A 12500-nucleotide genomic window follows, 5' to 3' on the forward strand; every position below is an offset into this window, starting at 1 on the left:
ATGATTCACTACAACGACCACCCCTTTTCAGTCCAGCGGCGAACAAAGTAATCACACAAACAACGCCCGCGAGCAAGAACAACAAGCTAATCAGAGGCGATCAGTTACACAACTGAACAGCCATAGTCAATACAGAAAGACGGATGATGTAGAAACTGTCAGCAGGGAAATGGGGTTATGCACGTACAACTCGCTTCGGGCGACTGACGGATATCTGTGTGTGGCTGATTGTCCTTTGTGCTCGATTGTCGATTGAGATGGTAGCCCCTTCGGTTTTGTGTGATAATGACGATCGTAATATTGGTATGGTCAATCTGAATACTCAGGTGCACGTGTTCATTTGGGCTTTGTGTAATGATGATAACAACCATATCATTCAGTTAATGTGGAAGGCTCCCACGTGTTTGATCCATTACCAAATGAAAAGGTGATTAAGTTTTGCTAGGCGTGTTTTTGTTGATCTTTTTAGATTAGGTTTCACGATCGTTGGCCGGTAATTTAACGTCGGTCTGTTCTTTTGTTTGTTTGTAATATGTTGTTGTTACACTTAGTCAATTTGGGTTTTGGTCGACGACTTGTTCCGTAATGTCTTAGCGACGTGCTATCTATTGGGTTGAGTTTGAAACTCGTCCTTTAGAAAAAGTGAATGTATGCTATTGTAAAATCTAAATTTCTATTAACTAAGATTTGATAGTGGTTGGAGTGTTATGAAGCCTGAATGAGAATTGTTTTAAATGTATATTCCAGTATTTCCAATCCTGCGACAGCGAATGCGTTACAAAAGATCGAAATTAAGCATATATATAATTTGAACAGAAGCAATCTACAGACTACGTCAAACTTCCCTCTCCGCGGTCCATTCCACGACGTAGTAGAAAGTGGAAAGCAGATAGCAATCGAACTCCCGGGCGACAGTTATTGATGGAAAGCACCCACTTCAACCCATTCACAACAGGTGGTTTGGCGGCCTTCCGTTCCAGGGGCAAGTCATAACTTTTCTTATGTTGGTTTAGGTGTAGGGTGTACTAGACGTGACGCTGAGGGAAAAATATTCCAACGCATATTTTTTGTTGGGTCTGTTTTCCTTGCATTACGATGCTTATAAACAAAAGGAAGACATTTTGTAAAAATGTAGAATGAGGAGGAGAAGGAGTAAAAGTTACAAGGACATGGAGGAAGAAGGGTACTGTCGGGCGGGTGGTGGTGGTGGTGGTGGGGAGGGGTAGTTGTTGTGTGTGTATGTTGGAAGGGGATGGAGGTGGAAAAGTAGATGTATTGTTGTTGATGAGTATCATCATTCTTGATGATGACGACGGTGATGATCAATCAATCAATATGAGGCTTATATCGCGCGGGATTTTTTTACTTTTTTTATTTTTTTATTTTATGCAATTTATATCGCGCACATATTCAAGGCGCAGGGATTTATTTATGCCGTGTGAGATGGAATTTTTTTTTACACAATACATCACGCATTCACATCGGCCAGCAGATCACAGCCATTTCGGCGCATATCCTACTTTTCACGGCCTATTATTCCAAGTCACACGGGTATTTTGGTGGACATTTTTATCTATGCCTATACAATTTTGCCAGGAAAGACCCTTTTGTCAATCGTGGGATCTTTAACGTGCACACCCCAATGTAGTGTACACGAAGGGACCTCGGTTTTTCGTCTCATCCGAAAGACTAGCACTTGAACCCACCACCTAGGTTAGGAAAGGGGGGAGAAAATTGCTAACGCCCTGACCCAGGGTCGAACTCGCAACCTCTCGCTTCCGAGCGCAAGTGCGTTGCCACTCGGCCACCCAGTCCTTGATGGGGATCATAATCAAAGTCATAATCATGATGATTCACTGCAGGTTTGTGACGATGAAGGTGATCAGATTTCAGACCGATAAAAAAAAGGACATTACCAAACAAAAAAGACATGGACCTTTAAAATTCTGTCAAACGTTGTGTCCCCGAAAACAAAAACCAGTATGTTTTTTACGCTTTCACGAAGCAATCTCAAGCAGGGGGACATTGAATAAAACTATAAAGAAGCTATTCCGGCAAGGAGAATCCCGCCCAAGTTTTATTGGCAAAAAAAATCGCGAACATAAACGAAATAGATGAATGCTTTGGCTTTATTGGGTTTGGACACCCTTTTGTGCTATCGATGCAAGAAATCTGAAACGTAAGAAAAAAATATTACGCAATACGTTTTTTCCCTCATTTACACACCTTTTCTGTAGCAATGCAAAAGGTAATGGGGTTTGTTTTTTAGAGGAATAAAAACACAGAAAATGATAGGCCGTAACGGTTTTATTTAAAACAACATTCTTTAATTTTTTGGCAGCGGGCAAGCAGCCAGGCATTCCGCGTGAAAGTACTTTCGGGTCCGGGAGGATTGTTTTTCTTATTATCATTAATAATATTTCCCAGCCATGCAGAACTTCGTTCGCATCATAGATATCAGAATTGCATTACCTTTGATTAATGGAAGGTACGTGTCTGCATGTGCAGGAAGCTCAGTACAGTAACAGTGCCACGATTTGTATGTTTTCGTTCGAAACGGTTGAAGGTGCCCAAACACAAATATGTTCAGGCTTTTGCACGTGAGAACATCATCCTTCAACTTGGGCACTCACTATAAAAAATTAAAAAAACACCGGGGTGGCTGGTTTTCGTGCATAATTATTGGCATTTTTGTGGGGAATTAATTTTGTAACTGACACCTTCTGCTAAAACAATTCAGAAAAAGACAAATGTACCCTGCACAGACCGGCACGGTTGGCCTAGTGGTAAGGCGTCCGCCCCGTGATCGGGAGGTCGTGGGTTCGAACCCCGGCCGGATCATACCTAAGACTTTAAAATTGGCAATCTAGTGGCTGCTCCGCCTGGCGTCTGGCATTATGGGGTTAGTGCTAGGACTGGTTGGTCCGGTGTCAGAATAATGTGACTGGGTGAGACATGAAGCCTGTGCTGCGACTTCTGTCTTGTGTGTGGCGCACGTATGTCAAAGCAGCACCGCCCTGATATGGCCCTTCGTGGTCGGCTGGGCGTTAAGCAAACAAACAAACCCTGCACAGGAAGCAGCCAGGATGTGTTGGTATGTGTCTGATGTGGATGTATGCTGTTACACCGTGTACAAGCCTGAACAGATCTGTGATGGCGAACATGATAACTTGCACGAGAAGAACTGTAGCTTTAAAGGCATATGTACGCGCTCCCGTGTTTACAAAGTGTAGTTTGCCCATAATCGATGTCAAACGCACCATAAGACCATGTAATGACGATATGTCGCCATGCGCGGACCATATACATGCATTACAGCTTGTTTTAGAGTCTCAAAAACTTTGGATGTAAACAAAGACGCGGAGTTATTTCCCTTGCGTCAACGCTACCTCTGTTGGCAAATCTATAAATAGGACGATCCAGATCAAAATGAAAATTAACATATCTCAACATTGAAGGGGTCCTAGACCACAATATTTTGCAGGGAACTTAATTTAGCATGTCTCCAGCTGTTGGTAAAGCAATTAGCGTGTATAGTCATCGAGCACATATGGCTTTAATGTACACTGCCTGGCTGAAATGTGACAAAGACTTAGTGTATCCCTTTAGTTGAAGATGTGCTCTGATACTCTCATTTGGAAAGGTTCTCCGCTGTTTAACGCCATCTATTCTGAATTATTGCAAGCTTGAGCCCTCCCTCTCTCTCCCCTCAAACATGCGCTACATCTAACCCAAAAGAAGATACGAAGTTAGCTCGCGACAGTTCAAATCAGCATAAATAATAGTTTTCAATTGATTCTGAAAATAAAAACCACCCTTATTCCTTTCAAAAATTTAAAAATTAAAGCTTGAAAAATGTATTCGGATGGCTAGTTAAGTGTCACCCAAGTATGCTCATTTTCATCTTAGCCGGATCAACAACAACAAAACACCCACACTTTGATGTTTGCTACGTTTTTTATGCTGATGATCAGTTTATTGTGCAACGCCACAAATGTCGAACAGAGGCTTGCTATCCTTTGATGCTTGCAGGAAGGGCCTTAGACCACACACGTTTAGACTGGGTGTTTTCAGGTAGCCGTGACTGATAAAGGAATTTTTGGATCGACCTGACTCAACTATCGTGAGAATGGAATGGGTGGAGAAAGCCTGGATGTAAGGGTGTTGGTAGTGGAGGAGAAATAAAGATTCAGGAGTTTGGTGAGACAAACATAGAAACTAGGATTTGTTTTTAATTCAGCAGAGTAAGAATTCTCGTTTCTGAATAACACAGAAACGGCAGTGCTTGTACCACAGTTCAAAAGATAAGAAATCGAACGTGAAGTTTCCGTTTAGCGCAGACGACACTGCTTATTTTCAGGTCACAAAGTAAGAAGTCAAACAAACACTTTCTTTTCTGTCTCAGTATTATTTCTAATGATACGCAACGGTTTAAAAAAGAAGTACTATAACTAGAGAAGAAAACGGGTTAGCTGTATTTCGCAGTTGGTATATATCAAGGAGGTAATAAATCGTTTTCAAACCACGTTACTCTTCAGAAAAGTTATGTTATGTGAAGTCTTATATCGCGCGCGTATCTTCTGACTCGGACTCAAGGCGCAGGGATCTATTTATGCCGTGTGCGATGGAATTTGTTTACACAATACATCACGCATTCACATCGACCAGCAGATCGCAGCCATTTCGGCGCATATCCTACTTTTCACGGCCTATTATTCCAAGTCACACGGGTATTTTGGTGGACATTTTTTATCTATGCCTATACAATTTTGCCAGGAAAGACCCTTTTGTCTATCGTGGGATCTTAAAGTGCACACCCCAATGTAGTGTACACGAAGGGACCTCGGTTTTTCGTCTCATCCGAAAGACTAGCACTTGAACCCACCACCTAGGTTAGGAAAGGGGGGAGAAAATTGCTAACGCCCTGACCCAGGGTCGAACTCGCAACCTCTCGCTTCCGAGCGCAAGTGCGTTACCACTCGGCCACCCAGTAAAAAGTGACACTTGAAAGCCCTTAAAGTACCGGGTTAGTCCTCAATTATTTTTACCTGGGGGATGGTAGCTCATTTTCTTCAGTACCAATAGCTACCTCTAAGTCAGTAACCGCTCAGTGGTACCTACCAAGTGCCCCAACAGTACTTACACAGTAAAGAGCTAAGCACTCCAGGAATTCGTTCCCAGGGAGGAAATTAGGGGTGAGTTTTGGAAGCGGTGTCTGGAGGGTGATGAAGTAATTCCCCAAAGATAAGCCCCGTACATCAACAACACTTTTTCTCTGTGTTGATGAGCCGGCTACCTTTGTTGTTTTGCCGGTTTGTGGTCTTTGATCGCTTGGTTCTGAGCTAAAAACCTGTTAGCGCGAAATGAGGGCGTGGCAGGATTATGCCGGAGCAGGTTGGGATTGGCTAAACGTTTTTGCGCAACAACAACAACAACAACAACAACAACAACAACAACAACAACAACAACAACAACAACAACAACAACAACAACAACAACAACAACAACAACAACGATGAGAAGAAAAAAAAGAAATATTGGTTATTGGAATTTTTATGTGTTGACAAAACAAGACGGTAACGTTAGCCGTCTGTCTGTTTTGTTTTGTTTTTGCGCAAATTTTGAGTTCGTGCTCGTGATGACGATGAGGCATCTTTTTGTTGTTTCGCTGTCAGAGTCATGTCGGGGTCTGGTTCTGAACGGCTAGGGATTAGTAGCACGCGAAGTTTACTGGGCAGGATTGCACCCAAATGTAAGAAGAACGGAGTGGGTTTTTTCCTCAGCCTAGAGATGCGTCTCTCACATCAACTCCACCTCTACCTGTGATGACGTGAAGGCTACCGCTGTTCTCCCCAGGCAGAGGTGTGTCGGGGGTGGCTCTGAAGGCTGTTAGCGAGCAATTAGCGGTAGGCAGGGTTGCGCCCAAATCAGTGGAGAGAGAATGCAAAGTAATCTTCAAAAGATAGGTCCCGTGGATCTGCACGACCCTTTCTTTGTGCTGATAAAAAGGTCTCTTTCTTCATTTAGTCAAGTTTTGTTTTCTTTCACTGTCAGACTATGTCAGAGGTCGAACATGGCAGAATGTCTGTCTGTCTGTCTGTCTGTCTGTCTGTCTGTCTGTCTGTGTTTGTCAATGGGAATATATTTTTGTGTCTAATGGCACCATGTACCGATCAGCATGTAATATTGGATTGGTCTGAATGCATAGTGTACGTAGTTTGTATGCACGTGGCATGTTAGATATATGTATATGCATATATATTTGTCATTTGTGTATGGTATTTGCCGTGTTATACGTTGTCCAATATAGTAGGCCTTACAATTAGTAATTAGATTCTTAATTATTGTGCATGTAGTTAATAACAATACAGAGATAACAATGTTTACAAAAATTGACATCATCCGTTTAGTCTAAGTTACTGTTATTATTTCAATAGTTGAACGTAAATAATTCAGAATGGTCTTAACTTTCCATAAGTCTAGAATAGCCAATGAGCTTTTGGTTTAAACAAAAATTATTCAATTTTTATCATGACCAAAAAATACATGGTTTTTAAGATAACTATCTCAAGCATATAATGCTTATTCTAAGTAAAAATTAGCTTTTCTCGGTATCACATTCTGAAACGAATGTCAAGTTCAAATGTACTCGCAGTTTCGTGCTCCAGAACGAGGGATTTTATTTTAGAAAAGCCAGAAAGTGCTTGTTTCCTTTTACGTCTGCCGTTGTTTACCGACCAGATAGGAAGCTACAGAAGAGACAAGTGCTTGGTGACCCTGAATCGGGAGATTTAGTTTTCAAAGAACAGAAAAACAAGTCAAGTGTTGCTTCAAAGCCGTTTCCATCAAGACCTCGCAACTTTGGCAGATCTGTGCTTGCCAAACTCTTGCTGAAGCACAGCTTTGATGTTTGTCCACTCCAAGCGGTGCCATTTTTCTTTTGTGTTCGGCGGAAGCACTATTCCTGGCTGCAAACATAAAAAAAAACAAGTCGCGTAAAGCGAAAATACAATATTTAGTCAAGTAGCTGTCGAACTCACAGAATGAAACTGAACGCAATGCCATTTTTCAGCAAGACCGTATACTCGTAGCATCGTCAGTCCACCGCTCATGGCAAAGGCAGTGAAATTGACAAGAAGAGCGGGGTAGTAGTTGCGCTAAGAAGGATAGCACGCTTTTCTGTACCTCTCTTCGTTTTAACTTTCTGAGCGTGTTTTTAATCCAAACATATCATATCTATATGTTTTTGGAATCAGGAACCGACAAGGAATAAGATGAAAGTGTTTTTAAATTGATTTGGACAATTTAATTTTGATAATAATTTTTATATATTTAATTTTCAGAGCTTGTTTTTAATCCGAATATAACATATTTATATGTTTTTGGAATCAGCAAATGATGGAGAATAAGATAAACGTAAATTTGGATCGTTTTATAAATTTTTATTTTTTTTTACAATTTTCCGATTTTTAATGACCAAAGTCATTAATTAATTTTTAAGCCACCAAGCTGAAATGCAATACCGAAGTCCGGGCTTCGTCGAAGATTACTTGACCAAAATTTCAACCAATTTGGTTGAAAAATGAGGGCGTGACAGTGCCGCCTCAACTTTCACGAAAAGCCGGATATGACGTCATCAAAGACATTTATCAAAAAAATGAAAAAAAACGTTCGGGGATTTCATACCCAGGAACTCTCATGTCAAATTTCATAAAGATCGGTCCAGTAGTTTAGTCTGAATCGCTCTACACACACACACACACACACACACAGACACACAGACACACGCACATACACCACGACCCTCGTTTCGATTCCCCCTCGATGTTAAAATATTTAGTCAAAACTTGACTAAATATAAAAAGAAGAAAAAGAAAGCCACTCACTTCAGTCACGATTGTTAGGCGTGCGCTTTTTCAGATTTTGCTAATTTTGGGCTGAAAGATCGAGTGAAAACTAGACTGAGAAATACTTCACACGTTTCATAGACGTTAGCGTTTTGCTCGAATCAATCAACGCATGAGGGGAGACACACACATGAGAACGAAAAAAAAGAGGAAGTAAAGAAAGAATGTTACTTTTTTTTTAAACATTTTACTGCAAAAATACGTATATCACGCTCAGGCTAGACCCACCAAAACACGAAACAAGTCACAGCTTCTCCCCCCAAACCTCGCACTAACACACACACAAACACACACATACTAACACACACACACACACACACACACACACACACACACACACACACACACACACACACACACACACACACACACAGACACACATGCAGACACACACACACACTAACACACACACACACACACTAACACACACACACACACACACACACACACGCAGGCACGCACGCAGGTACTCAGCTTCTCCCCCCAAACCTCGCACTAACACACACAAACACACACACACACACACACACACACACACACACACACACACACACACACACACACACACACACACACACAAATCCAAGTTTTTACATAGTTTTCCGTGAAACAAAATAATAATTTCACGGTTAACCTGGATCAATCAAAAATAGCAGCAGCAACAGCTGCAGTGGCGATGAGAGAGAAACGAGTGAAAACTATGTCGCTGCAAACAGAACATGTACGCTGCAGTTCCAGTGGTTTTATCTGCAAAGTAGATCTTGATATGGAGCTATCATCTGTCTGAATAGCTGACACCCCCCCGCGGGTTAGGGGGAAGAATTTACCCGATGCTCCCCAGCATGTCGTAAGAGGCGACTAACGGATTCTGTTTCTCTTTTTACCCTTGTTAAGTGTTTCTTGTATAGAATATAGTCAATTTTTGTACAGATTTTAGTCAAGCAGTATGTAAGAAATGTTAAGTCCTTTGTACTGGAAACTTGCATTCTCCCAGTAAGGTCATATATTGTACTACGTTGCAAGCCCCTGGAGCAAATTTTTGATTAGTGCTTTTGTGAACAAGAAACAATTGACAAGTGGCTCTATCCCATCTCCCCCCTTTCCCCGTCGCGATATAACCATCGTGGTTGAAAACGACGTTAAACACCAAATAAAGAAATAAAGAATAGCTGACAGGTATGAACAGTTGCGTGGGATCTTCATTTTCACACACTACGGGCGAAGGTGTGTGGGGGGGGGGGGGGGGGGGGGGATGGGGGTGTCTTTTTTTCCGTCCCAAATAATATCGCACACCTAAAACTAATTTCGACGTGCATCGCTGTTTTATTGAGATCTGCAGAAGAGATGAAAGCAATGGAAGTTTATTGCATAGGCAGCGTTAAAAAAATCTACCATTGCAGTCAACAACTTGAGTTTAGCGTGCAGCAGTGATTCCATCTTTTTGCTCATTCTCCTATCTAGATCTCCGTCGATGCCAAATCGCTTGGCATGTAATTAGGTAATCTTTTTGCGTGACATTGGTTCATCTGCCCTGCTTCTAGTGGCTACCTGCGGAGATTCACATACTATCATGTACTCACGCGCGCACACGCACCTGCACAAAATGAATGCCTTCAAGTGCTCAAATCCTGACTTTGTCATGGCATTCGTGGGTAATAAATTGTTATGTTTTGCAAATTGAATATCCTGTTGTTTACACTCCAAGGTCGAATGATGTTATTCGTTTTAGGCAAGAATGCTTCTCACCTTCACCAGGCACACACAATTTTGGATAGTTATCTTTCAAGCGAACAGCTCTGCATGCCGCGGCTGACGCTTGCAAGTTATTTTAATTTACAGACTGTATGAGCACTTGTCTTGTGCATTTAAGTGTTTGGACAAGAACGTAAATCACGCCGCTTATGTCTATTGCATCACAGTTTAAAATTTGTTCCAATGTTCTTTTAAGTTTAAGGCGACTCTCAAGGTCTCAGTCTGTCTGGATGCTTGGCTTTTTTCTGCTCTGGAAATGTTTTGGAAGAGACGGCCTTGGGTTGGTGAGAGGCATAACAGTTTAGGGTTTAGTCTGAGATTCATAAACAGCTTGCTTCAACGACATTTTTAAGCTTCGCAGCAATCGCACGTTGCCTACTTGAGTCCTATTTTATATCTAGGACAGGAAAAACAACAAAAAAACATCAACCAAACAACAAAGTAATGTTGTTGATAAAATGATATTTGCATATGTAGTGCTCATTAACATCAGCCTGACCTCTGCGAACGCCAAGAAGAAGAAGACATCAGCCTGATGAATGTCTGCATTTTTTTTCTTTTTTTTTTAAGAGGAGCATTATGCTTCCATTGAAAACATACAGGAATTGCGTATAGTTTTAATCAGTTGTAGTTCACTTTGCATGGCATTTGATGTTTCTCATGTGTGGATAATTTGTGCGAACTGACTGGTTTATCTGACCTACCCCAACAATTGTTATTTTTCGACCGTGTTTTTTGGGGGAGGGGGGTTGAGGGGAGGGGGTTTGCATTATTTTCTGTTAAGGTGTTGGTGGATGGGGCGGGTGTTGTTGGGGGGGGGGGGAGGGGGGGTGTTGTGAGGCGAATAATGTATTTGTGTTTTAAGATGAATTTCGGCATCAAAGAGAGCTCAGTACACGTTCTTCTGTTGTTATATTCTGTCGTTGTTTTGTCTGCAGGTCTTTAGTTTTTCTTCTCGCATCAATATTGTTTTTGTTTTTTTCTTTCTTTGTGTTTTGCTCAGTTCTGTTCCGCACTTTTCTGTTTGGCTGTGTGTGGGTTTTTTCTGTTCAGTTCTGCTCTTTTCCGTGCTGTTTTCTTTTAAATGAGGTCACTTATCCCCCAAAAGTTTTGTTTCAGCAAATACACCTTTTCACGATTGGTTGCCTTGTTTTTTCGCTTTTGTTTCTCTTCCCCCCAAAATGGTTTCGGACCTAATTTTGCATCGGTTTCTCTTTATTTTCTATTGTTTTGTGTACTCCTCAGCCTTCACGGCCTTTCTACGCCACTACCAACAGCAACAACTACAACAACAACTTCGTCAGAAACCAAGACAACTGCAACAGGGTTGCCCCCGTGGGGCCTTTCCTCCCCCTTGCGCGACGCCAAGAACCGGGTGCTTCTCTTGTCCGACCCCCAGGGGTTGTCCCCCCGGGGCTTAGAGGGCAGGAACGGGACGTTTTACCTGACAGATCGCGTCACGGGATGGCCTCTCAAACGTACCGCCAGGTAAGGGAGGGAAAGGGAGAGGTCGCTGAGAATCTGTGTTTGGCCTTTGAGAACGCTTTTGACATCGACTGGTCATCAGGTTTAGTGAGTGTATTCTTCCCCCCCCCCCCTTTTTTTTGTTTGTTTGTTTAAAGGTACCTTTATTGTCGTGCAAACAATTCATACCACCAAATAATTTTGAGTGTAAAATGATTGATTGTGTCTTTCTTTTTCTTTTTCTTTTTTAGAACGTAAAGGCCCTGCAAACCCACATAATTGAATGCTTCTTGAGCAAAAAGGGCCTTGCCAATCATAAAGTGTCAAACCCAGGGAAATCGCCGATTCTTTTATTGGTGGTTGTTTTTAAAAACTCCGTTTAGTATCTCTAAACACGACAGTTGGAAAATGTATCATTGTCAGTGGCTCGTTGTCATTCTGCGTCTGACGTGGGATTTTACAAAAGAGGAAATAAGCTCAAAAGTGACGCTGTCGTTTTGTCTCGTCCAACAGTATTTAACTAGACAAGAGTTGATGAGTGTGTAAGCAGGTTTACCAAAAGAAAAGGAAAAAGAAGTGCGGTGTAGATTATAAACGTAAACATTTTCTAGGCAGGTGAGAGTTAGAATATTCCATTAATTTTGCAAGGAATATAAGTGGAACTTATTCAGGGGTTTAAAATGGGAGAGTGTCAAAAAGACCCAGACAGCAACGGTTTCGAGAAGGTCGAGGCCGGGAGAAGGAGGGGGACTGATGATTTCTCTGCACGTGATAATATTTTTTGCACTGTTTACTTCATCAAGCTAGTTATCAAGTTCATTAACATTTCCTCAGCCAGGCTTTTAAAGTCTAAAATGCTCTCTGATTGAAAACAAATTCGAGAGACAGTGTAAGAGATACTTTATGAGAAGGTTGCATTGCCTTCTTGGATTTTCTTAGGGTAACGACCTTCTTCCTTGCGTTGGGCTAATAACATCGGTAATGTTAATTTTGACACGCTGAAGAGAAAAGAATTAAGGTATTCTGAAGAGAAAGAAAAGAGGGAGGGGGGAAGCGAATCAAAGGCGTTCACACGTTTTCTTCTTGTAGGATGTATACATTTATGCATACAATAACATGTACATAATCAAGAAGGTTGTAGTCAGGACTATTTTAAATAGGCCCAAAATAGTGTGTGTGTGTGTGTGTGTGTGTGTGTGTGTGTGTGTGTGTGTGTGTGTGTGTGTGTGTGTGTGTTTTTAGCACGTTTTCTTAGTTAACAGAATATAAGATGACCAGTCGATGTCGAGTGTTTTGCCGCACGGTTCTCTCAAACCCTCCACTTGCACTACCCCCCTTTGAAGGATCATTCGCTGGTCCTTCGTCGATGTCGTCATT

General features: G+C 41.7%; 1 protein-coding gene across 6 annotated transcripts in view; it reads left to right on the top strand.

The window, feature by feature from the left end:
• LOC138966907 (uncharacterized) overlaps nt 1-12500 on the top strand; it is a 272207-nt gene that overhangs the window by 175621 nt on the left and 84086 nt on the right. For 5 of the 6 annotated variants that reach the window (XM_070339303.1, XM_070339301.1, XM_070339300.1 and 2 more), the window contains exon 3: nt 10905-11147. The exons of the other annotated variant lie outside the window; for it this stretch is intronic. In XM_070339303.1, coding sequence (XP_070195404.1) covers nt 10905-11147 — 243 coding nt within the window. The remainder of the gene's footprint in view (nt 1-10904; nt 11148-12500) is intronic. 6 annotated transcript variants of the gene reach the window in all.

The sequence above is a fragment of the Littorina saxatilis genome, linkage group LG5, assembly GCF_037325665.1.
Source record: "Littorina saxatilis isolate snail1 linkage group LG5, US_GU_Lsax_2.0, whole genome shotgun sequence".
Classification (NCBI taxonomy): domain Eukaryota; kingdom Metazoa; phylum Mollusca; class Gastropoda; order Littorinimorpha; family Littorinidae; genus Littorina; species Littorina saxatilis.